Consider the following 27,703-nt stretch of genomic DNA (forward strand, 5'->3'; position numbering starts at 1 on the left):
ACAGATACACATAGTACTTGAAAAGTCCTCCTGCTGTTTTCCAGTGTTTTCTCCATTTCTTCTGGGCAGATAGGATGGGTGAACACCATACAACACTGAAAACAGGAAAATGTAAGTAACTGATATGGAAGATTTTTAAGGGACAGTACAAATTAGCAAAAACAAAGTAGAGCTAAATTCCTAATGGATGACATATAAATGGCATAATTTTTTCCTTTTCAACTCATACCTATGATTTTTTGTATCCTATTGCTTCTATTATACCATTCTGTCAAAAAATCAGAGTTCATTTTGCTTTGATTTCATTACTTTCATTGCATGGAAGTGCTACATTAAAATGTCATATTAAATTTATATACACTACAGCTTCATTAGGACTCTTTCTATAGAATGAATACTGCATATGCTTCCACTTGCCTTACTCATAGGCCATACTCATAGTTCTGAGACAACTAGATGACAAAAAGAGCATTTTGAGTTTGTAGAGCATTTCTTATTTTAATTTCAACAGTATTACTTCACTTGGGTAGTACTCAATATTTAATGGCTTGTGGGAAAAATACTTCAGAAGACATCTTTCTGAATTAAGGAAATCCTTTACATTGTATTACTCTATATTTGAGTCAAATTGTTTGTTTTTACATATGCATTATGCAGGGTAGTTTTATTCATAACATTTCAGAAATGTTCTTTGCAGTCTCATCTATAAGAAAAATTTATAGAATATCATGGTGGTTGTCAGAATTTATACTTCACTTTTAACTGGAAAGTTTAGCTGAAAAATTGTGACTATGACGTATAGAAATAACAATGGCTCTATCCAGTCTTCTTGTGGTGTAAAGAATAGTAAAATGCAAACTGAAGACACTTGACAGATTGGCAACACATCTGTCATCTTTTAAGAATACAGCAGCAATGATAATATGAACAACTCTTCCTCAGTTCATTGTTCTTACTATATCACTGATTGCCAGATCAAAAACTTTAGATTGTAACGATCAAATCAATAGTCTATTAAAGTCTGAAAGATTCTCTATTACATAACATTATCTTCCACCTAGCCACATGCAAATGTATATAAATAAAACAATAAAATCCCCATAACTGACTCATGTGGTTCTGAATCATTTTTATAATGAGGATCTGACTCATTTTTTAAAAATTGTCTTGGCTAAATGAGAACAAAATTCCTTCACAAAGATAACTGATTTACTGTTTCACAGGTATATGAAAGTGGTTATTAAGGGGGTTCTTAAAGCAAAACTTCCACAAACATATAATTTTTTTTTCTTATTGTCATTGTTGTACATGAATTTTATCTTAGGCATATTTGAATGAATCATCCTCATCTATGCCCATGTAGGAACAGAATGTGGTTTTCTGCAAGTTAATGCAGTGAGAAGTAAAAGAGAAAGTCATTATAAGAAGAGGAAATGAATAGGTGTTATTTTGCATAATGTCTGCACTAAGTTAAAAGCTAAACCAGGAAGGAAGTTGCCATCACTATGCTAGATGGGAGTGCTTTGGTGACATGTGCTTGCTTTTGAGAAAACCAGTAGTCTTCAGATTAGGACTAGGAATAATTATCGTGTTGATTTTGTGTTTACCTGAATTTTTCAAAATCCATGAAGGTGAGTGATCAGCTTTTGAAATAACCTTTTATTTCTTTTGAAGTCTGCAATTAAAAAGTTGGCACATGCTTTCCTAAAAGCAATGGTTAGGATGCTGCACACATGTGGAGTTTGCAAAGGATATAGACTCTTTTTGTTAGATTTTTTATCAACAGAGTTAATTATATGTGGTAATTTGAAATGAGTTTGTAATTCATTTACATACACTGCAAAATTTTTGGTAACTATTTCCATTCATGTGTTTTTATGGCCTTCATTATGAAGAAAGTAGTGAAAATGCTAATGTTCTTTTATAGCAGGTGCTCATGTCTTCAAAAACAACTTTTTGGAAGTTTTTATACTTAAATGCTGTAAAACTTTGTACAATTACAATCTGGCAATTAGGTGCTGTCTGTGGCAGAGGTATGCAGTGGTAACCTGACAAAAAGGAGAACAGAATGGATGTAACTGAGTAAAGCAAATTTTGTAGCATAAATGCCAAATACTTCTTTGTGATCCTAGAGGCTGATACTGAATTTAGGATAAATGCAAACTATGCATGTGTACAAACTGCATGAGTAAATTAAAATAGGTTTGTCACATCCATTCCTAAGAAAGCTTTTGAATAAATAAGTATTATAATAAAAAGCATCCCTTTGACAAAGAGTGTCTTCTCAGGCATCATAATTTCTTTATGAAGCATATAATTTTCTGAAATAATTTAGTATCAAAATATCCAGATTAATTTATTTATTTATCTTTTCATTAACCATAAAGAATGGACATATCAGTAATTAGAATATAATGTATAGATTTTTATAGTTTATAAATGAACAAACTTTGTAAGCTGTCATAAGTTTTGAATATCATAACCTTTATAATTCAGTTTAAGATGCTGAGTTTGAGATGTTGAATTCAGTTTGAGATGTTGAAATAACTAATGTTTTAACTCTATGCAGAAGTAAACAAAGTATTTGTAGCACAGATTATCCAAATAAACAATTACAGGACTATTACCAGAAGAAAACATTAACCTTAGTGTCAAACATCAAAGAATAATTACATCTTTCCATGATAATTTTTCTAGATTGCTCTTATTGGCCGTGCTTTAGGCTGCAGTAGTGTGATCATTGCAATTCTGTCTTAATCACAGCATGTCTAAAATAAGATTGTGAAGTATATGTGTGGAACAGAATTATAGTTGGAGCAGCACAGATTTATATTTGGAAAAATAGAATTATTGCTGCATTTTGGATGTTTTAAAAACTAAATTACTATGTAACAGACTGTCTAATGATGTCTGAATTACAGTAGAAAGTAAATATGTTGAACAATTTATTCAGAATCTCTAAGGATTTTGGGTCTGTAGTTCATCAAAAACCTTCAGTTGAAAACTGTTTTTATGTCAGATTTTGTGACAAATCTAAAATGTACAGAATTTTTTGTAAATGTTTCAAATTTCTGGTTACACCATGAGACTTCAGCAGACAGAGCTGTTGGAAATCTTTGAGATGTGAAATATAATCACTTGCTCTTCCTCTGTGAGTTCCTAAAAGAATGGCAGAAAGCTCCTAATTCCTGGATGTCTTATCCCAGCGGAAGTTACAGCATTTGCTTTCATTATGGAGAGGGAATAAAAATGAAAATTTATCTTTAAACAAAAATTTAGGGGGAAATCAATTTGCAAAAAACAAAGAAAAAAAGCCTTTAAATCTTTTTCAACAGAATGCAGTTCAGCATTACCCGAAGTGAAATGTTTCCTTTCTGTTTGTAAAGCAACCCACTTGTCGGTTACAAGTCATTGAACCTTTAAATTACACTGATTTAGAGTAGGAGGTTATCCTTTTGGGGTCTGAGGCTTTCAATCCCAGTCCTATCCCTTGGGTCCTGCTACTTGATGGAGTGTATCTCCTTTAATCTATCAGTTGTGTATTCCCCAACTCGTACCGTAGGTCTTATATCTCTACAGTATTATGTGGCAACTCCAGCTTCCATAAGGAAGTGATAAAAAATGCAACAGTACACACTGCTTCTCTCACTCAAAACAGAATACTGCAGATCAAATGAAAGAGAGTCAAACCCATGCAAAGTGAAATATTTGCGATTTTCTTAATTGGAAGCAAGTTTTTTATAAATTTTGATCTTCCCTGTGAATTTTAATCCATTTTAATGGATTTGGATTTTGTATGAAAAACCACCCTGTAAATAGAGGTTTTATAGAAGAATTTAATAATCACAGAACTTCTTAACATTAAGCATGTGGTTGCAGGTCTTTGAAGATAAAACAGTTCCCTAGAGTTACTTTGCATGGTTTCATCTCAGCAATCCTTTTTTGCTATTCAGGCTGCCTGTGTTCAGATTTCACAAAACCCTTTCCAAATTTCGAGTAATGTTTACATTTGGGAGGGTGCTTCTGAGTCCTGCAGTAAGGAGCAAGGAGTATGGTATGGCTCTCTGGCTGCCATGTAATCCACTGGGAAAGTGTAGTGTTCTTGCAGCCCTTCAAGTGTTCAACAATCTCTATCCCTCCCTAGAAAGCCCACAGTCCTGTGACGTGGGAAAAAAGAAGTTTGTTTATGCTAGATTGTTATTTCTTCAGCTTTCTTAGTAGAGACCTTTCAAGAGGATGGGAAGCACCCTCCCTAACTCAACAACATTCACACCTTTTCCGCTCAGATAACGGGCCTTTTACACACCTACAACGTGGCTCACAGGCAGCTCTGGAATCTGTTTGGCCATTTGTGAAGTTCAAAATGTTTGCAGTGCTGAACATAGATGTCTGTCACAGTGCAGTCAGCAGCTTCCCAAGTCCATGTACAGATTTCTTGGTGAAAAGGATATGTTAGGGAATTATGATTAGTTGCCCTTGAAAGCTGTAACAGTGGTTTTAGACTGGTAGCCCAGATGCCATGGCTTGCCATGAGAGCTGAAGCATTCAGTTTTTGCTCCTGGCTCATCTTCACAGACAAGTTCTACACAAAATGCCTCTTTCACGTGGAAGACTTTGACCTCAGGAGCCTGCTCCATGACATGTTGTGTGGGTCAGATTGTAAGCACTTCAAGGAAAAATCTCTGTCTTGCCTCAGGGAAAGATCAAGCCCTAAATTTTGTCTGATATTCTTCCTTTTTATATCAAAATGAACTTTTTGTTACCGGTGTGTTTTACTTTTCAATTTATTATGTTTTATAAGGAGTTCGTGACTCTCGGATGTAGTCTTAGTAAAGGGAATATAATTGACTTTGACATTGGAGTTTGGATTTTATTTCTGTATCCTGTCTGGAATCCCTTATTGAATCATTTCTGAGGTCAACCTGCTGCTCTGTGAGCACAGGTGGCTGAGTGCAGCTGAGCAGTGAAGCAACTAAAAGATATATTTTGCTCTCTATACATAAGGATTTATGATCACATTGCTCCAGTTACTCGTAATGGGAGTTAGATACAAAATTGTCCCTTTATAGAGATGCAAGGGTACTACTAGAATGGGAAACATAGCTATAAAACTGTAGGTTAGTGCAGCATCAGCTCTGGGAAGTGGTTATTCATAAATATATATTTCATGTTGAGGGTCACACAAATTTTTTTATTCTTGAGTTTTTGTATCTGAGAAAGTACTTCAAAGTTGCTGAAAAAGTGGTTCAAAGTTAACACAAGTAAAAATTTGCATGATAAAGCTCTACTGTAATATGGAAGACAAATCACACTCATTTATAACTATGTGTTTTTGCTGCTTGCCAGAACTGCAGTAATGTACTCTAGCTACAGTACTTTGATACTGAAATTTGACCATGAATACCAAACCCAAAGGTCATAATTAAAATCCATGTTTGTTGACTGAATATGAGAGAATGTGAAGGGTGTGGCTGGAGGATTCACAGAATTTCTGTGTATTTTCACTCTGCGGCTTCAATGTCATTTGGAAAGAAAGCTTTCATTCTGATTATAGCTACTTTACAACATAAATTCATTGGAGTGTTGCAACTGCACTGTTCCTGGGCTGAGTTCCCTCTCCAAACAGGTTTTCTCTTCTTTTGAAGAAGCATAAATGTGCTTTCTTTTCTTTTGAGGAACAATCAAATTGGAGCAGCTTTGAAACAGGAATGTGACTAGATAACATCAGAAATTCCGATTACTATTACAAGAGTTTTAATAAAATTCAGCAAATAAAATCCAGCATCTAGGTTGTGGGAAGACTCTGTGCTTGCTTTCTCTTACAGATGATGCATTTAAGATCCTGTCATAACTCTCAAGAAAAAAGAAAAAAGTGAATTTCATCACAAGATGGTTGGAATATCCACTACATGATGCTTCTAAGCACATACTTGTCCATGTGTCCTATATGACTGTCTGACTAATGTACCACTCTTTCTTTTACAGCTAACACTGTAATGGTGTCCTGCATGGATACCTGTTCATCAAGTAACACCACTTTTCCACTTTGTACTTTTAACAATTCTTACAAAAGATCAGTGCAACAAAGAAGAGAAACCCAGACTATTTTGCTGAAGGTCATTATAAATAATTCCAATTTCCAAAATATTCCATGTATTTGCGAGTCATCCTGGAGGGAACGACAGTCCCACTCTAAACAAACAGAGTGTGAGTCCAAGAGATATGTGAATGTTGATCATCAAGGATCAGGGTCAATAGTTAAAAAAAGTAAGTAGGATAAGAGAAATACTTTATTTTGAAGTAGCTAACTAGAAAATAAAAGACAAGTTTTTATTTGGTACTTAGAAGAAAATTATATGCTTCTTCTTCTCTGTGGTCTTTGCAAGCCTATGAACAATGGCGGTTTTTAGCTTTTTTTTTTTTGCATGACTAGAAAATGCTGATTTTGTGCCAGATTCTCAGTGGCATTCATTCCTGGCTGTCAGTGAAACATGTTGGTAGCAAGTACTCTCTAAAGTACTTAATTTATTTCTAAGGAGTTGTACTTTCTGACAATTTTTCAAGCTGAATTTGCTTTTAAATGTCATTATTGAACTCCACACGTAGATTGCTGGCATTATGAAGATAGGCTGTATCTGAAGAACTAATTCAGTAGGTAACAATTCTGATGGCAGCTATGGAAGAAATAACAAGTTTTATGTTTGTAGTCTACATTATCCTCAACTGTGTAGTATCAGAAATGGCCTTACATGTTTTATAGAAAGCAGCACTGACTAAGGAATGGCACAGCAATACAGAGGAGAGATAGCAACCCACACCTTTTCAGAGCAGTAGCAGCCCATTCCTTCTTTACAAATATCTGGAAATCTTTGGGGAAGAGGATACCTCTTTCTAATGTTGTCAGCAACAGAGGCAATAGGCCAAGTCCTGAATATAAGAAATTCAGTTATTTTCCAAACGTGTATTTTCCTCATTACAAAACAGCTGTCTTAACAAGCATGAAAAATAAAGGCTTATATATGGACAATTTCTGTTCTCAGGTATACCTGTACAACTAAGACTTTTGACAATATCTCATCTGTTTCTTGTAAACTCAGCAAAAGTCTCACTTATTGTGTGGTTTAAAGCGGAGCAAGGACTTCCTGCAACTGATAGCAGATAGACAGTGTGTGCATATCAAATCTCTATCATCATGTGGCTTCTGCCTGGGTTCTATCCTTCTCATAGCCTGATTTTTGCCTGTTGCCTTTGACAACTGACAAAAACAACAACAAAAAAGTGATAGTAAAGCAAAAAAGAGTTATACTTTGCAGGGAAAATGTATAAGACAACCAATGCTCTTTAGATCTATTCAGAGTAACTTTACACCGAATACATTTATCCATCCTTTTCATAGTCAGTGATGTAGAAATATTTATGTTTTTGCAAATGAGACAGAGATTCACTGTACTTTTTGAGAGTTGTCTCTTAATCTACCACTTGTATAACAGTTTTGTTTTATTTTTTATTTCCAAAAGCAAAAGGCTCGCTTGAAGTGAAAACAGAAAATGTTACTTATTTTTATAAATATTTCAATTTCACTACGGTTTCCAAGAAAGAAGTGGAGCATAATACGAACTACCTGATGGAAATCCACATCAACAATTCTATAGTCAGAGGACAAAAGGCTGCCAACGAACAACTAAATCATTCTTGTCTCTTGGCAATGATGGAAGACCAAAATGGCTGTATAAATATTTCACTGCAACTGAAGTCTTATATGGAATGTAAGTTACAAAGGAGATTCAGAATGGAAATCAAACTAGAAGCAACATAATCTTGCAAAAAAATTTCAAGTAGGTAGTTGTCTGCTTCCTGCAACCATTTGAAATTATTTAAATATTTCACAAGAAGACAGTACAATTTTGAACAACCTTTATTAAAAAGCAATCAATAGTAGACAACTGATGATTTTTAAAGTGATTTAAAGAAGGTTTAGCTGTGCCTTTTTTTTTTTTTCCTGAGAAGAAATACAGCAAAGTAAAGATCTGTACATTGTTTCTTGCTTAGCAGCAACAGACTCACACATTGCATGTGACAAAACCTGGAAATACAGTTTTCCCTTTCCTGATAATGGTATAACCCTGTTGTCTTGGAGGTAAATTAAAAAATCTCTATTAACTAAGGTGAAAAAAGAACCAGGAGAGAGGCTTGACCATTCTAATGTTGTACTGCAATAGCCTACTATATAGCTTCACTGCAGTATGCTCAAAAGATAAATCTTCAGCTGAACTAAGCTTAGTTTTCCCAGAGGACAACCTTCAGCTTTTTATATTTCTCTTTGTGCTGCAAGAGTTTTTTGTCTGATTTCCTGACCATGGTCAGGGCTTCCATTCTGTCTGTCTAAAACACTTGTCATTTGGAAATTGCTGAATTATTGTATTCACTTGGTTTTGCATGGAAAATGTATTTTAAGCTGTACCTTTGCTGTAATTTTTTTTTTTTTTAGAGTTGGATTAATATATGTTAAATAAGTCCAGGGAAAATCCTAGAGAAGAAACGGCAGCTTAGGATTGGTTTGGGTTTTTGTTTGTTTGTATTTTTTAATAGGTGTGTCTAGCCACGAGAGGAGCATATTTTGTAACTTGCCCTGCTAACCTGTGGCAATACTATGAGCTAACCATCCTTTGTTAATACTGATTTACCTGGGTAGCAGTAATCTCATATTAGCAATGAAAATTTACAATATGTCTTTCTTTCTCTTTACTTCAAAACAGCTAAAGAGGTGCTCAGGGCTTTTACTGAGCAAGGCTGATAATCAAGTCATTACAAGACACTACAAGATGGGGTAGAGTGCTCTGTTTAAAAGGAGCCTAGATTACTGTATAAAATATATTTTTAGTTCTAAATTAGGAGGAATGAACCATGGAGTCATTGGCATTTGCCTCACAAGCTCTTGATGGAGAAGATACAAGGGGAGTTGAAGTCTAATTATACTGTTCTAAGTCAGGGAAAGGGAAACAGTAGTTTGGCTACAGTCTATAATTTGGTTTTTTATGAGTTATAGTAATATAGCTGGTTTATTTGACAGTGCTGAAGTGCGCATTAACATGCAGCTGCCAAAGACATTTGAACGGCCATTCAAACAACCAGAGGGGAAAGTTCTCCACATCATTTTTTTGTTGTATACAGTCCTGACTTGTACTAGTTATTGAACTAAATCCCTGTGGAATGTGGGTGCATTTCTGCGGCAGTTATTGTCTGAAAGAGCAGCCTACCTCCTGTATCCAGTCCCATGTGATTCTTTCTCAAGGCAGCTTTAAAGGAATTCCCCAGAGGGCTCCTGCTGGTGGCATTTCCTCACTTTTTTATAAGATAAATTTCTATATGTAGAATCTTTTGTTTTTATCTGTGAGGATAGACACAATCCATAAACCTACCAAGATGGAATGTTCTGCTTTTCTCTGCTGCCAGTGATTTAGTGCTTAATTTTCTCTCTTGTACATTTTATGGACAGATCCAATGTGTATGACGAAGATCACTTGGCTCACTATGATTCCAGTAGTTTTTGTATTTACTGTTTTAATCGTCATCTACAAAATAGTCCAAGAAAATAAACGGAACTGTAAGTAACGAAAAGCTAATCTGCATGAATCTAAATTTCTATGCAAGTAAGAATATATTAATTTATAATAACAAAACTGTTGATTATTACTGTAGCTCAGACACTGATATTTTGTCAAATGGTGAAAGCTTCTTAAAGACTGACTGAAGTACTCAGATGATTGATAGTATTACCTCTCACCTCTTTGGTGGATGCAAAAATTGTAGATGCAAATCCAAGCTTGTTGATGGCAAATTAAATGTGGGGATTTTGATAGATGATTGGTGGCTTAGTGGTATGAACTTCTGGTTTCGCACTGATTTCAGCAGATGAAGCAATTACTGTTAAACTTTGTAGAACGTTTTAAGCAGAAATCCCAATGACCAGTATAAGTGAATTGAAATGCCCTTCCTGAAGATGATTTCTGAAGATAATTTATTTAGGTCCTTCCTGAAGATAATTTATTTAGGTCACAGTCAGGAAAAATTACAGGATGGATATGAGGAGATATACACTCATCTGTCTGTCCTAAAAACTGGCTATTCAAATTCATTGGTGGTGTAATCCCATGCAGGGCAACCAAGGTGCACCTTCTTAAGCCAAGAGCTGAATTAAACCCAGATAACATTTCATCTCTTTGCTATTACTTCAGCAAAGAAAACATTGCTGTGATTTCTGAACCATCACTATTGACTATTCCAAGTGGTTAGAACTTTGCTATGAGAGAACTTGCTGTTAGTTCAGAGATTGAAACAATTGTTTCTAGAATATTCTTTCAGCCATGACAGGCTCTTCTCTTGGGATACAGGCAGAAATCAGATTTACAGTATTTTCTCTAACAATGTGCAATGAATAAAACAATAATAAAACTGTAGGAGTACCCTGAGCTTGAGACCTTTGAGCAATCAAGATAGAGTCCTCTGCACAAAAACAGTGCTGAAAATTAACCACTTGTCAGCTGCTGGTCCTTGTTTCTGTTCCCAAGTCAGAGGTAGGTGGTACCAGGAGTACATTACCTTTCATCACTGTGAAAATAGTATTACTTAAGCTTTTACCTGAGGGAATAACTCTCAGGTGCTTTTCACAGCAGTTTCCAGAGACGTTCTGCTTGTGTCAGCCCTGAGTAGGCAGAATGCCTCCAGACAACCAGAATTTAGTTGCTATTGCCAGGCAGGTGTGCATTCCCCTGTAGTTCAGAGGTGCAGAAAGGAGACCCTGGTCACAGGGGTAGTAAACCAAATAATAAGCCTTATCCATTCCCCTGGTCATCCTTACTGTATGCACATGTAATTTTGTAATGAAGGAGCAATGCAAGTCTAGCTTTACTCATAACTGAACAGAAGGAAGAGTAGTGCCCACACACAAAATGTTTCTGTGATTTTATGTGTAATGTAAATACTTTATGCATATATCTTTAATGACTAAGCAAAATAATTGCTTGAGATGTCAAGTTTGTACCCTCCCCACCTCAATGAAAGGAGCTCCCTACCAGATTAAGTTGCTTAAAATACATGATATTTTACCCATTGCTAGAACCAATTTCTGAGACAGATTTCCTGTATATAAAATCCCACAAAGTGTAAATTATGACTTTATAAATGGGCTATTAAGTGCTCTAATTTAGAGGACTTTTATTTGTAATTTGAAAACTACTTATAAATGTCTCTGATTTTCTATGCTTTGAGTCATAACATTCTATTTTTAATGTAGAACTAAGTAAGTAGTGATGATTAATGATTTATTACCTTTATTCTTAAACATCACTTTTTTATTAAATTCAAGTTTTCAGAATCATTGTGAACACAATCAGGGAGGAAGAGATGCCCTTTTGAGGCTTCTAATAACTTACTAGCTTCAAGGATACTTTTTATGCTAATTGAGGAAAAGTGGGTTTGTGAGTTAAATTTATAACATTATAACCAACATCATTATGTTACTGATAAAAAGACAAGTGCATAAAAAATAAAACTTAAGGTTTATGTGTATATATTAAGATGCCACATTGCATTGCATTGCATTTTCAGTGGTGCTCAAGGAATAGAGCAGAACTATTAGCTATGTTTCCAAACCAGCTGTTATGAATTTTTCCAGCCATAATTCAGTTAGTATTTTTTTTCAGTATTTTTTCCAGTTAGTATTTTTTCTCATCATTTTTGAGCACCACTGAAAGCTGTTAAGAAATTTGGAATTACTCATTTCCTCTTGTGACCTTGCAAGATATTCTGCTAGGTAGACTCTGAGACTCTTTGAATCATTAAGCTATTTTCATGACTGCATAAAATAAAATATCCAAATAAACTTGGTGGAGGTTACAATTGATCCATGACGAAGGCCCTAAACTGGAAATTAATTGTTTTGCCTTTTCCTTTCCACTCTTGTCTCACAAACACTTCCAGAGCTTCCTTTGACATTAACTGTTTCAGTGTATGCTTGGGGCTTTAGTGCTTTAGATCTCCACTGGCTAGTCATAAAAAAATTCATGACCTAAGTAATTTTAACTTAATGAATTTCTTAGTGTTCTCAAAGGAAAATGATAAAAATAAATTCTGTTACATAGAATTGGAGTGAGCCTGTCACCAGAAGCTGGCTGAGCCCTGGACTGCAGTCACCGCTGAACAGGGCTAACCACAACAGCTGCACAACTGTCTGCAATAAGCCCACTGAGAGCACAGCATTCAGAGAGCAGCAGAAGGATGGAAAGACTGAGAGTTTATGAACTGAGTGCTGAGGAACAGCCAGAGGTGCCCAGACAAAGCTCTAGCTTTGTCAGGGGTATGGAGCTTGTTCTCAGACCGTGCTTTCTAAGATGAACACCCCACACTAACAAGGAATCTGTCAGCTTCCTAGGTTGCCCATACACTCCATCCTTGCTACTCCACTGTCAGCAGTGAGAGTCCAAACCTGTACTGAAATATGTACTTTTCTTGATATCCTTCCAAAATTTGTTCAAGGTACACAGTTTAGAAAAAGGCAAGGAATAAATTGAAAGGGACAAACCTGAATGAAATTTCTACAAAATTTCATTCAGGAGAATACAAATCATCTATCCCTTGGTTTTCCTCATCACCTTATTTCAACACCTTCCTGATTTTTTGAACACTTTCCAAGGTGTTCTACAGTTTAATAATAAAGGGGCTTACAAGCTTTCCTTCTAATCAGGGCTGATGCTAACATAGGACATTTTGTTTAAAGCAGATTATAAACAAAGAGTAGCAACATCAGTTTCTACTGTTCTAAGAAGAAGGACTTCCAGACATGCAAGAAGAACTGTATCTGCTACTAACATTCATCCTTTTCCTGGTAAGTATGTAAAAGTAAAACAAAATTTAACAAGTCTTGAGGCATGAGGAGGTCAAGAAAGACCTTTTAAGACTTTCCTGTCAAGAGATGCTTCAGGTTTGTTTCAGAGTTACCTTGGTCCTACACAAATTTGATCTGGCTTATGTTAAGAAGACACTTTTTTGTTTTAAAGAAATAAATCTGACAGCAAAACTATAAGAAGACATATATATAATGTGGGAATGCTTCTCCCAGTCTTCCCAGTGTGTTGTATTAATGACTTTGAACTTTTTAATTTTTGTTCATATTGTGTGCCAGTTTTGAGGTTTGTCACCTGAGTGCTTTGTGTGTGTATGAAAAGTATACAGAGATGTACACATGCTCTATGTGTTTGTGACTCTTGATAAAATTTGCTACCAAAGCATGGAATGAATGGCTGCAGCAGGACTCAAAAAATGGTTTTGCTGGCACTTCAAAACCTATTTCTAGGGTCAAATTCCCACAAAATGCAATTTTTGAGTTTCAGATAGGCAAAAAATTGTGGTCTTCGGAGAGTGTAGTATGCTTACCACAGATAAATTAAATGACATGGCTAAACTCAAAGTTTGGATTCCAGAAAACTGGATTTGGCATCAAATATCTGTGTAAGTGCCAATTACCAGGTGTTGCTGTGAATGTTACTGACATAGCTCAAAGAGTGAAATGTTTTAATAAATTTCATGGATTCTGGTTTTGTGAAGGGAGCTATATCTTTAAAAAGATTAACATGAACATACAGAATAATAGCTCTGAATGGCAAACTAATCTCCCTTCAAAACAAGAAAAATAGAAAGCCAGCAAATGAAAAAAATGGTTTTAAATATGACTTAAGACTTAAGTACTTTGCTTTTTGTCTTGTTAGTTCTTCGGGAGTAAGAGGAGACTCAATAATTTATGTCTACAACTCAGTATTTCATGGCATTTCAATTTTACCTAGAAAAGAGTGAATAGCTTCTTGTCTGTCTGAACTCCCCTGTGAGTACAATTTATCCTTCTTGCTCTTAAAGCACTGGCTACCTCTGAGATATATTTATGAGCTCATTATTTTCATTCTGCAGGAAAGGAATTACTTTTCTGACATCTATTGTCTTGAGTAGCTTCACTAATATCATACCTGTTTAATCACATGTTCAGAATGGCATCTTTAATGTTGTATATCCAAGGCATTTTTGATGGTGGAGTCTTATGGAAATTCAAATCTGATTTTACTAGATTTTACTGGAGAGAATAGGAATCCCTTATTGGTCTGTCATTCTCACTTTTAAGTGCCTCTCACTACAATCAATTCATGTAATCCAGATAGCATGAACTGCTATAATGGGGTTTATTTTAAAATAAAATTCCTTGGTTTCACACACCATAATTTCAGTCAATCCAATCAATTTCATAGTGTATACCAACATAATTTAAAATACAATCAAATCCATATGAAGAGTTTATTCTTTCCACAGTAGCTAAGCTTAGGATTTGTTACCATGATAATGGATTATAAATAGCTACAGATGACTTTGTTGATAGCCCTTGACAATATTTTCCCTATAATTAGAGCATAGCTTGCAATCTTGAAAGAAACCATTGAGATGCACTGAAGACAACACAATCACCCTGGAAACACTGTTATGAGTACTTGAGAGGATGTGACAGTACATCTTATAGATAAAAAGATGGACAAGTACTCCTAAAAGGTTATTTGAAGTAAAGAAATTATAAGGGAAGAAAAAGAGGAGAGTCTCTACTTTGAGAATGGTAGTGAATTCTTAGGAGGCTTAGTAAATGATTGGCTAATGTCACTGTAGTCTTACAGAAAAGTAATTTACAGCATGGATGTTAGTTTTGTGAAACTGTTAGTGGCTTTATGTCTATGAATCATTGTCAATAAGTCCAGCAGCCAGAGGAAAGGGGGGAAAATGTACAGAATGTTCTCTGGGGAAGGATTAAATTTACAACCTTCCAAATTCACAGTACTGCAAAGGATTAAGCACACATAGTGAGGAGAGGGGAGCTTAATAACATTCTGGTCATAAATGTTGACTAAATGTTGTCTGGGCTGTAAAGCTAAAAAAGAATGTGCTAGACCATGGGTTGGGCAAAGCACATTTTCTAGACTTCGGAGCTGGCCCTGCCATTGCATTTATGTATAGTAACTGTGCCTTGAATGGTATGAACTGACAAAAAAGAGTTTCCCTTAAATGCATCCACAAGACAAGTAAAAGAAGAGAGGGTGCTTTTTTTTTAGTGCAAGAAGTAAGTATTCTTTAAGTGTCAGATCTGTATTTCCAGACATGGAGCATTTTCAGCAAATAGAACTTGATAGTAATAACACATGGAAAAGAATCCATTGAAGCCACTTCCTTGCTTTGTGTTTACTACAGAGAATTTTAGTGAGATTCCCACTAGAGAATTTCTTTGCAAGAATTTCTTTGAAGAGCTTTCTTAAATTGAAGAAGTAGTGGAAGAGGTTTTAGAACAGCTTAATAAATTAATAATGGCAATTAGAAGGACTAGAATGTATTCCCCACAGAGTTTTAAAAGAACTCAGATAGAAACTGCTGAATTGCCATTTGCAGCTTACTGCCTAAATCAGTTTCCAATGCAGATAAAAGGAAGAAAGTTATACTTACCCTGCTGTTATTCCTCTCCTTAATTTCCCCTAAACCACTTTGGTATCTCTTCCATTACTAAGTGTAGTTATTCTCATGTAGCTGTAGCCTAAAAAAAAGGTAATCCTGGGCACATGGCACAAAATTACTTGTTGGGAACAGGCCAGTGTGCATGAACTGTATGCTACATTATTAAAAAATAAAAAAAAGTAAGAAGCTGCAGAGGAATGAGATTGCATAAATCAGGGCATTTAATAACTAAGTTGAATCTGCCTAGTAGGGTCTGGAAGATTCATTAACATAATTAGATGCGTTACACTTAAGTGGGAATTTGTATTACTGGAATCTTATCACCATAAACTCCCATTCAGACTTAATTTTCCTAGAGTAAGAACAACATTCCTCGTTTATTTTGATTCTATTTTGAATGTGTTAGATAAGATGTGTTAGAAAAAAAGGCTTGTTCTTGTTCCTGTGCTAGAACTGGACAATGCAGACAGGGAATCATATTGTTAAAATCCTCACGTTAGTGCTCTGCAGTCTGTGTGGGCATCCTTAGTTCAATGTAGAATGATATATTGTTCTACATTGCTCAAACAGCAATATTCATTTTTAGTGATATTCCATTGGCTCATGGAGTCACAGTTTGGTTTATTACATTTTAGGATACAAATACAAGATTCTTTGACTCAGTTGTCTGGCTCACAGTAATGCAAAGTTAGCTCTGATGGATGGTAGTTTTATAACTCATCCTGAAAGAAGAGCATTGCAGGGTCACAGTGACAACCAGGATTCAGAGAATAAAACCTCAGGCTTCTTGGCCTGCAGTTGTTTCCTGGACTGTTTAGGGTTTGTGACATCCATACTATTTAATACAAGTGAGCTTGACTGCTGTAATTTGCTCAGAAAAAACAACAAGACAAATTCCCTCTTGTTTGAATTCCTTTATTGTTTTCTGTGCTATCCTATTAAAATAATAGTTCCTTTCCCACAAGATTAGAGGAAATAGGGGAAATTCTGCCATATCTCTGATGTGTTGCTATAGCTTGAGGTTGGTTGACATGTTGGAAACAGAAGCAAATGCTGGCTCAGCAGTGTCAGGGCTGACATCCCAGCGAGTTCAGACTTACTCCTCCTTGCATTCTGCAATACGTTTTCTTTTTAGCAAAGAGAACAGGCAAGACACATCTTCTACAGCAGCAAATAGATGCAAAGACAAGAAAGAAAAATTTGTTTAAACTTGGCTAACTGAAACATCACCTATTTGGTGGTCCCTCTCAGTTCCTGACAGAGCTGAATAATTATCTTTCCCTCTGCAACTTACATGAATTATGTTGGCAAAAGCAAAGCTTCTCATAGTATTCAATATTTAACGTAGACTCAAACATTTCTGAAATGCAACATAACCAAGAAAATTGTGAAGCCTTATTACAACTTCGGAGCTTTTAAAAATTTTTTTCAGATAAAAAGAAGGATTAAATCTATAGGATGCAGGTAACTTCAGGGAGATTTTTGTAGCCCCTGTATGCTTTCCATAGAGCACTGATGCACAAAGAACCTTTTTTCTGCTCAGTTTGCATGCAAGCAGAACACTGTTACACACAGGCACTGACGGAGATATCAGCCTATATTCCCTTTCTCTCCAGATTCATCTCATTCATCCTGAGGGTCAAACAAGATCCATTGTTATTTTTTTAAAATCTTTTTTATTTTTTTACTTTGCTTTTCATATTCAGCTGCTTGAGTGCCAAGATCCAAACTGTACTTTTAAATTGCATTTGTAAAGAGAAAAGCCAAAATGATGTAGTCAGTGGAGAATGAACATAGCTAGATATAAGTGGCACAGTTTATCCTCTTCTTGTTAGCTCAGTGGAAACCCATTTGTAGGTTTACAGAAGTAATGGATAGTCAGGGACAAGATGGACCTGGATTCAAAATATTTTTTGTGTTCTACAGCAGTTCTTTGAAAAATGCATTGGATAAACAACTCTGTGTGCATTTGCCTGACAGTGCTATCTCTGCATTTCCTTATCAGTATTCCACTGAGATACTGTATCAGGATCTGTGTGCTAAAGGCATCACCCTTCTGCTTCTGAGGTGTATGCTGTCACCTTTGTTGACAACTGGGTGTTACCCAGTAGCTCTCCCTGTGTGTATGACACATGAGCTGAGGCCACATCACATGTGCATGTGGCAGTCTGTGCTGCCCTTATGTGAAAATGAGCCAGGAATTTCACACTCTAAATTTCCATTGTTTCTGCTTAACTGGCCAAATTTAGGGCTTTGTATTTTGGGGGACATTTGCATAACTTCAAATTTGCATGCTTTTGGATTTTCACTACAATTTATTCACAAATTTATTTCAGACTAATTTATTTGTCTACCTTGAAGCTGCTTCCCAGATCAATGTAGAATCAGCACATTGTAGTCCTACTAGTAATAAAAGGAAGTTAAATACCAAACATGGTTAGTTCTTTCAGTACTGTCCATCTCTGTCTTGTGTTCAGATAGGTCTCAATTATTTTTCAAACTTGCATATGCAAGTCCAACACTCTGCAGATATATTTGCTGTTAATAATATGGATAAAAATTATTTTAACTTTCAATAGTAAAAACCAGCAAACAACAGGTACCACTTCCTGCACAGACCACAAAGATTCTGCCTGTAATTCCTGAACAAGACCATTGTCACGTGGATCAACTGTAGAACGTAAGTAAACATCTTACAACCCTGATTATTCTGGTTTGCCTCATATATTTAGAATTAATAGTGTGGATATCTGAACAAAATAAATTATTACTCTTCTAGCCAAGTGAATAAGATAAAAACTGGATAATGTGTTTTGTGAGAGCTAGGTGGCATGAAAAGAGAATCAGTTTTACTTCTGCTATCAAAAGTGATCTATAATCAGATGTGTTAGCCTAATAAACCCTGTGTGTTCCTGCAGACCTTGGTGCAAATTCTCACACCTTTTCTCTGGTGCAAAATATTGTGTCCTAGATTTAGCTCTGTGCTGACATTTGTTTCTACAAGGGCAAAGGAAAAGAGCAATTTGCAAATGATCTCTGAAGAAATTCCATATTTGAAATAAATAGCCTCTTTATGAAATTCCTCAAGCAAAAGAAATTGATTGCTCTGTTGTTCTTACACCAGTCAGAAGGAATGACAAGAAACTGGTTTCTGTTCAGAACTAAAACTAATCTCCCTAAACTCCTAACTTTCTGCAGTCACTGTGCTGCAGTAATTGTTTCAGGAATTTCATATGTAAGGAACCAAATCTTCATAGAAATGTGCAGTAAGAGATATCTCTTCCTGAAAATACTTGTCTAGAAAAAATAGATGCTACTTGAATAAGTAATGCAGACTAATATTTCAAGTGCATAGACCAGGTGATGGCTACTTGCATGCATGATATTATTGTGTAATATTTCAAGTGCATAGACCAGGTGATGGCTACTTGCATGCATGATATTATTGTGCATGGTTGTTTTTTTACATCAAAGGCTTAAGGAGTTCCTTATTTTATATTTCTATTTAAATTGGATGGAGTTTTATTAGAAACTCAATATAATGTCATGCTATCTTTTTATGGCGTTAAAAAAAATTTATGTACTGAAGAGCAGTTTGATTTTTGTACTTCATGTGGAACCATGAGGATGAAATTGCACATTGAGAACAGAGCTAAATAAAAAATTTTGAACAGCTTTGCTGACAGAAGATGAGGTAATTCCATAGTAAATTAATAAGGGAGCTAGATAATTTTTTGGTGTTTGAATGAGACTAGCTGGGTTATAGGATAGTATATTATAGTTATTAAAAATACTGACCCCTGTTTAAGTGATTGTCATCCATAGATCTTGTGAAGACTTAACAAAGATGAGAAGTTGTTATTGTTACTATTTTAAAAATGAGGCTGTCAGGAGACAAAAAGAGCTGATATGACTTGGGAACTCCATGATATAACTGAGAGCAGTTCCCAGATCATCTGAGTTCAGCAATTTGCCATTTGGACTCAGTTTCTGACTGAGCAGGTGCTTTCCAGGCCCCATTAGCCTTTCTGCAGGGCAGCTTCCTCCTTTTCTGCAGGGATTCCTCCCAGACACTTCAGTACTACACCATTTATCTTTCTGGTCTCTGTCGACTCTCTCTCATACCCATGTCTGCCAGGTACCTGCCCAACTTAATTGGTTTTTTTTACTCTTGGCTTAAAAATCAGACATTTCTAAGGTTGAAATAGGATGTGCTGCTAAGCAGAAGCCCACCAGTCTTCAGTGCCTTCGCTTATACAGCATTATGGCTGATCATTAGCATGCTTTGTTCATTCTGTTCTTCTTCCAGGATCTTGCATTCACCTAAAACTCATCTTTTAGAAGCAGGTGGGCAAAGTCATGGCTCATTCCCATACAAATTTAACTTTTGTGTTGCTAGAGGTGGGAGTTACTGTTGGGCTGACCTTTTGCTTTTATTACCTTAACTGTTAGGAACTAAAGGATAGAAAGAAGAGATGGAACTGCTTTTCAGATTTTTGGTTGCTCTGTGAGACAATATATGAGATCCAGAACACTTTGGGCTTAATTATTCCCTTTCCTTAATCTCTGTGTGAAGGACTGAAAGAAAAAGACTAGGCATCTTGAGAAAGCCCAAAAGCCTTGTTCAGTGCTGTACAGAAGCAGGCTTGCTTTTCCAGATCTTCCTCTCAGAGGGACAGCTGGCAGTGAGGTGAAATCCAGATGTGATATGTGGGAATAATGCTGAATACATTGTAAATTGTAATGTTACATGACATTTTGCGGAAATGTTATTAAATAATCTAGCTGCAGAAACTTAGATCTAGAGCTTGCCTTTCATCATGTTTCTTTAATACATTTCTTAAAGGAATACTCTCAGAGTTAAATACTCTGTGAAAATGATAAAATGCACTTTCTGCTTTAGTTTTGCTTTACTTCCTGCAAAAACCCCCTTCTTCTCACTTCATCTGATAAGGTCAGATCCACGTCATTACTGCTTGTGTCTGTGGGTGCCTCAGTTCCAGGAAAGCTTGCTAGCTTGTGGTAACTGAGGCTGGGGAAGGAAATTGTGATCTGCTTTTAGCACGAGTGCTGGGTTTGTCTCTGTGAAGTCTCTAGAATGTGAAGTCTCTAGAATGGTGCTAAAGACCCGTTCCCTCAACGGGGAGAAGCTGTGTTACAAGTACTGCACATGAAAGCTAAGTACTGAGGCTGGGAAAATGCAAAAAGAATCGAATTCCCAGAATTGCCAAAGACAGTTCTAGACTACATCAGCTTGATGAAGTGTGCGTTTTTCTCTGAAGCAGGAGATGGGGTGGAGATGAGAAGTATGTACCAGGGAGCTTCTTAATCAAACCCATCATCTTTGTACCGCTGACAGCTGCTCCCCTGAAGAGTGTGCATTTCAGACCCTGATACAAGAGCCTCAAATAAGGAAGGGTTCTAGGCAGAGCTAGAAACCTGAGAGAGCTCCACTGGGGATACTGCTAACATCTGCCCTTCCCTGCCTCAAACCTGGCTTCTGTCTGGTTGGTAAGAGTTACTTCAATGCCTGCCCTGAATCAGACAGGCAAGATGAGCTGTACTTTTCCTCCTCTTCAGCCAGCTGGAGCTGTACTCAGAGAAATCATTAACCAGAGCACAGAGTGTTTGATTTCTCTGTCAGGAGACTACCTACACAGCAGCTGTGGTAGGTGTAACAGCAGTTGTGAGGAGGAGGAGGAAATGTAAAAGCAAGGATAACTCTGATCACGATCATTACAGCTAATGAGCTGGAGAACCTGCTGATGGCCTCAGCAGTGGCCCTTAACACAACACATTGAAAGATGAAAGGCTGAAAAACATTGGTTTTAGCCATGGGAGTGGTCAGGAGAGATCTATTTGCCTATTCTTTTCTTGTTGCTCCAGTCTGCAACAGTGAAGTATTGCTCTTACTAGTAGATTGAGAGAGATATCAATAATCAATTACACATTGCAATTTTCCACTGTTTTTCTTTTTATAACAAGAAAAAGACATTTCTTTCTATAAATGTATTTTTTAAGTCTTTAGATCTAAGGCAATACTGTTGATTATAAAATGTAAATATATTGATAAACATATGACCGTACATCTGTTGCCATATTTATCAATATACTTGATCCAATTGTGTGGTCTATCTATCTATCTATCTATCTATCTATCTCTATCTGTTCTGTGTGTGCACACAGAAATGCACCCAAATGCTTTGTTATTCACTATTGCACTGACAGCTAATTCAGCCAATAAAAAACGTGCCAACTTCTGCACTCCTGCCTTTGCCAAAGGTGAATCTTTTCAGCATAGATCACTTAGTGTCTCTGTATTTTCACGGTAACTAGTACAACTACACTTGAGTACCAAAGGTAAGAATCCTCTGTTTATCCCATCTTTCATTAAACTGCCATATTAGCAACTGTCCTGGAAAACAGTGAATGAGCCACATCCCTCAGGTGTTGAAACACTCTTTACATATGTTGTGGTTTAGGAATGGTGTTTTCCTATTCAGTAGTCCTGCTAAGACCATGCTGCAGCTCTCTTCCCCTCTCCTCCAACTGGAAGCACAAAAGGCAAAGATCATGGCTTGAGATATGAACAATTTAGTGGAAACAGCAATGAGATAAGAAAACAATAACAAAAGGCATAGGTGAGGAAACAATTCACATGGAAAGCCTGGGACAATACTGACTGGCTCTTCCTTACCACTTTCCTCCCCACTGGAAGGAACACCCTTCTCCTTGGAAGCAAGAGTCCTGTACCCCTGCTCCTGGCAATGACCTGAGGTGGTATAGAATAATCTCCTAGCCATGCCCACACAGCTCCAGGCTCATCCCCTCACAGCTACTGCAAAATATTAACTCGGTCCTGGCCAGACCCCAGGACAATATATGACAGCTGTCAGTGCATTTCCTTAGCACTGTGAGAAGACTGGGACATTAATTACCCCAATTTTGTTTAGATTGGAAGCATGAACATTTTATTCAGGGCATATATTTGCATTCAGGGCAAATATTTGCATTCAGAGGCAATGCAGTTCAGGTAAGAGCATACCAGAATAAGGCTCTGGAGACATGACTTTTCTGTCTCTCCTAATGAAACCTCCTTACTAATTTGCATGGTTGTAAGAAAGAACTGTTTATCCTCAGCTAAAAGAGAGATTGCATAGTGCTTTTAACAAAGCTTTACTTGCATCAACTGGTACTTTAAGAACTCTACTTCCATAAACTGTTATTTTCAGCAGCTGTAAAATGCTGTGTGATGTATATCTGACTTGAAAAACCATGAGGTCTAGCACTTCTGAATGTGCTTGATTCAATGGCCATTCCCTAAACAGTGGGGGCAAAGAATAATTGAAGTAAGAAATTAAAGTGGGCAAGTAAGATCCAAATCACCATACCCATATGTAAGATGAAGGTATGTTGGAGCATTCAGAGATATGGTTTTGCTGATAGTTATCTGTGAAATTATTGTTGAGTAGGGAAGGTTTTGGCTAACCTTTCCCTTGGAGGCTAAAGAAGCCTGGCTCAAGGAGTGATTTTCTGTGTCCTGCCCTTGTGACAATCTGTCTTTCCCTGGAGTGGGGCCATGTGGAGTCTGGGCCTCTCTCACACCAAAGCTGCACTTCAGTCTTAGAGTGATTAGGGCAGAATAAAATCCACGTGTAGCATGAAGCGAAACGGTGAGCCCTCTCCTGCAGTACCTCTGTCCTCTGCCTGTTTAAGGGGAAGCAGCGCTGTATTCTCTGAATCAAAGGCAGCATTAATAGATTTCTTGAATGGTTAGGGACAGAACAGTGTTCTGTTTGGGGAAATTAGGGACAGATAGAGACCTCACAGTTCTTGGATGAAGTGCTGCCATTTTATGAGGAAAGAAAGAAAAGAAAAATTCAGTGTCTTCAAGCCAACTGTTGTGAACTTTTTTTTCCTTGAAAGTGCCCAGTGTTACGCTCTGAGTTGATGCTAGATTGCTAGATCAAATTCGCACAAACTGGTCACTATTACCCAGACATTTTATTTACTGCATCAATCTCTTTGACAATGAATGCCTCAAGGACAAGATAAAAGAATCTTGGTATCCTGCATCACATTAATTCTTATAATAAAACTGGTAGACACATCAAAGACTGCATAAAACTAATGGAAGCTCCACATCAGCAGCTGCCAATGATTTTTAGTCCACTGCCTTTTGCCATCTGTCTTTGTAAAGGGCTTTGAAATCCTTGAGCACCTAAGGTGTTTCATGTCTCTGTAGCTCTTTCTGAACGACAGTGTACCTGCACAGTTAAATAAGACATGTTGGTCTCCAGTGAATATAGAATTGAAGGCACAATCTTATCTTCAGGTGAAATGCGTTATAAAACTGGAACATAAGGTAGATGACAGGTAACTGACAGGGACAACACATGGTATATGGCTAAAAAGATGAAAACCTCTGTCAAAAAAATTGTAAAATAGAAGAATTTGATGGGTTCCTTTCCTCTCTTACAATCTGAGAAGCATGTGGGCATGAAATCCCCTGTGTGTGCAAGGGTTGGCACAAAAGATCAACAAGTGTATGAGAGGCTGTGTCTTATCCAGCAACATTCAGATTGTCATCACCATCATAGTTTTCTAATGAAACACTCCCATATGAAATTAGAAATTTGATTGTACATATCCCAGTCTAATGCCAGGAAATTTCAGTGCAGGTATACCTAGGATATTACCTGGGCTTTGGCTCATGCTGCTGCTGCCTTCCTGAAGAGGTCTTTAAATGCCATCATTGCTGAACTTAGTAACACAAACACAAAGTGCAACTAAAAATATCCTTTGCCTGTTTTCCTTATGTGATTGTGGCTTTACAAAAATGTTTTCATATTTAAAAGAATCTCTCTCTCATCTGTCTTCAAGCAAGGCACCCACACAAACAACAGAAGATAGGAATTATGCAGAGAAAACAGTGAAACTCATAAGACATTCTAGCAAAGGCATGTAAGGAGTGAGCTCAGGAGGGAGAGGAAGATTACAGATAAGCTGCTTTCATGCAGGTATTTGTGAAGAACAGTAGGTGTGATTTTAAATTGCTGGGATCCTTCCAATTATCCTTTTGACAGTTTTTCTGAAAATCATAATTTCAGTGCTCTGAAGTGATAGTACTGTTGTTAAAGTTATCATAAAATCTGGTGTGAAGCTGCTGAAGGGAGAAGTTCCTACTACTACTGACCTACTGGCTTTGAGGGTTGGCTATTTCTGCAAGACTTCATTTTTTACACCATAATTCCTGTTGATAACTATGATTCTATAAGCTGCCCTCAGGCAGCTTTAAATTGTTTTCAGAACCGTATGCACTCAATTAGGCATTTATTTTTTGAATATCATGATAGGTAATTCCTCCTGTTTCTGCTTCCGTAAGAGATTCTAGTCTTAATTGCACATTAAAATGACAACTCCTCTCAGCACAGAAGAGCTCACAGAGTGAGATTGCTGAGCACATTCCAGGGTACTTGGCACAATTACTGGGTCCTGCACTAAATGCATGCCAGGCTGTGTTTCTCTCCAAAAGAGACACTAAGGGTTTCCAAGGGAAGCACTCCTGCTTGCTGGTAGAACTGGACTATAAGGGGCACTGTGCAGGCTGTTTAAACCCCCTGCTCCATTAGCTGGCATCAATTTTTGATGCAGTCTATCCTGCCTACACTTGTCATTTGCTAGCTCACTTTGGCAGCTGCTGCCTCCAGTATGATTTCACAGCCAAGGAACACTTCTGAACCCAGTTCCTACCATGTAAAAGAAAATGTAGACAGATGTTGTAATGAGGCCTGCAGCTATGGGAAGTATCAGAATGGGTGACAAGCTATATTTGCTTTTTCACTCAGTGTGCAAGTTAGAAGCACAGCAATCCTGCACTTCCACTCCACCTCCCTCTTCTCCTCCCTCAGCATTTTATAGTTCCCTAAAAAGTAAGACAAGCTTGATTGGAATCTGTGAGCTCTGGGAGCTGCAATCCAAATTCACAAGTGTCATTGATGGTTAGTGAGAAGCAGTTCACTTGTGAATGTGGAAAAAGCTGCTTTCATTTCATTGTTTCCAAATTTGTCCTGCCATATAGCAGTAGAGAATGGGAAATGCAGTTGGGCACAGAAGAGCACTTCAGCTAGGTGGATGTAGTGAATGTTTCTGGCTCTGCTCACCCTTCCATTGCCAGCTTCCCTGGAAATGGGCAAGGCCTGGTGTGCTTTGCTCAAGTTCCTGTGTCACATGCTCATGGGGCAGGCACCTGAGCCACTACTCAGCTGCCAGGTATCAGTCTCAGTCTTTTGCTCCAATCTGATGTGCATCATCTATTTTGTCTGCCTTTTAGTTACAATGTTGTTTTCTTTTGTAATAAAGAATTCATTATTGTGAAAGTAAAATTTATGACATTTGAGATAAATTAGAGAAGACTTACCCTCCTCTTTTTTTCCTGACACTATTTTCTTTAGTTTCAGGTATCACCCTATGAAATACCAGCACTTCTAGATGAAAGAAGACACATCATACACCACAGAAGAAAGCATCCCCATTTCCAGCTTGGGGGGGGCTATGTTATCCATCTTTTCATGGGGAATGACAATTATGCATTTTAGTTGACAAGTTCCATTTTTTCCATCATAATTACTTTGTATTGAGAAAATATGAATGATGAACAAGCATGTGTTGCTGCATAAACACTTTGACAGCAGAGTACAGATTTCACATCTATTTTCTGTTCATTCAGGATTCATACTTAGTTATATAGTTATGAAGTAATCTTTGTGATAATTACATCTTTTTATCAGGGCAGAAATTTATTTTATATATTCCATAGGATAAGAAGTCTGTATAAAGCTAGGAATTATCCTCTACTTTCATGAAATGAGCACAATTTTCAACCTACCTAATGTTCTAGATGACTAAGATGCCTAAAAGATAAAGTTTCCGGCTGTTGAGAAGGGTGGCCATAGTATTGCAGAAGGAAAGAATTCTGCAGCAAGCATGTTAGTTTCTGCAGTAAACCAGGAAGACCATCATAATTTGTGCAATATCTTAGCAGATAAAGAAAAAAATGTGGAAAAATACTAATTTGGCTTCAAATCACAAAATTGTTATTATAGATTTTTGATAATTCATTAAGACATTAAATGGGTTCGTACTTTTTGAGAAATTGCATTTCCATCTTTTGTTCTAGCTTGGATCATTAGCATTCCAACCCATTATCTCTTGGAACTTTTCCTCACTTTCCATTTACTACTGCTCCTCTGAGTGCAGTGGAGCAGTTTGGGCTGAGCAGGGTCCCAAACTCCTTTGGTGCTAACAAATGATTTGTGTGTACAGCTTAGCCATCAGTTACCAGGCAGAGACAGAAATTGCCAGGACTTCAGGCTCCCTTGTGCTAAATCCATCAGGATGAACAGATTGTAAACTGCCCATTGCAAACACGATAGGCAGCAATTTAGCATCCAGTAAATACTTCATTACCTCCATTCCTTACATTTACACAGCCTTTCCCTCCTGAAGCTTTCTGAAATTGAATTTTCCAGTCTACACTGAGCAGTTCAGATTTAATAGGAATAGTCGTGAATATTAGCTTCTGAATGATTTGAGGGCATATGGATTATTTGAATTTTTTTGGATAAGTCTGAAACATTTGTTTTGATTGTTTTTTGTTTTACCATCTTATTAAAAATAAGAGAAAAATACTAAAAATACTTCCTTGATTTGGGGCCTTTTTGTCGTTTGTTTGTGGTAATAAGAAAGCTTCTCAGAAGCAGAGTTTTTCAGAAGTAGAGTTTTTAATAAGCTTTTCAGAAGAAGAATTTTTAATACAGTCTATAAAGTAAACATCTTACAATTTGCTTCTTGGTTGTTTTTTCTCCTTATTATAGAGACCAACTTACAGACAAAGAGACATATTTGTCTCAATTCACTACAGAGTTGCTAAGGCCGTTTTGGTTGCCGTTTAAATGCTTCAAGGATTCAAGCTATCTATCACTTTTCCCCTTCAGTTCTAGAGATCTTGATAGGGGCAGCCCTGCTTCTTGTGACCCCAACTTAATTTTCTTTCTCCTATAGTTTAATTCTATTATTATTCTTGCTGCCTGTAACCTACCTCTTTTCCTTAGACAAAGAAACACTGATTTGCTATTTTATTACCCACAGTTATCCCACAGCTCCAAGTATT

At 36.9% G+C, this 27,703-nt stretch overlaps 1 protein-coding gene across 7 annotated transcripts; it reads left to right on the forward strand.

Moving 5' to 3' along the window:
* Positions 1-1,504: 1,504 nt before the first annotated feature.
* TMEM156 (transmembrane protein 156) lies at positions 1,505-27,228 on the forward strand. 7 transcript variants are annotated; one of them, XR_009486271.1, is made up of 8 exons: positions 1,505-1,631; positions 5,986-6,267; positions 7,518-7,766; positions 9,497-9,604; positions 12,776-12,883; positions 13,764-13,876; positions 18,111-18,211; positions 25,986-27,228. XR_009486271.1 is itself a non-coding variant. In XM_059844995.1 (7 exons), the coding sequence occupies exons 1-6, from the start codon at positions 1,532-1,534 to the stop codon at positions 18,206-18,208; spliced, it is 945 nt and encodes a 314-aa protein (XP_059700978.1). In that variant the 5' UTR covers positions 1,505-1,531; the 3' UTR covers positions 18,209-18,211; positions 24,415-27,228. The 7 variants fall into 7 exon arrangements, 4 of the variants coding, with proteins under 4 accessions (XP_059700978.1, XP_059700977.1, XP_059700979.1 ...); XR_009486270.1 differs by lacking the exon at positions 13,764-13,876 and adding an exon at positions 24,415-24,551; XR_009486272.1 differs by having other exon boundaries at positions 12,779-12,883.
* The last annotated feature ends 475 nt before the right edge of the window (positions 27,229-27,703 follow it).

The sequence above is a fragment of the Haemorhous mexicanus genome, chromosome 4 (genome assembly GCF_027477595.1).
Source record: "Haemorhous mexicanus isolate bHaeMex1 chromosome 4, bHaeMex1.pri, whole genome shotgun sequence".
NCBI lineage: Eukaryota > Metazoa > Chordata > Aves > Passeriformes > Fringillidae > Haemorhous > Haemorhous mexicanus.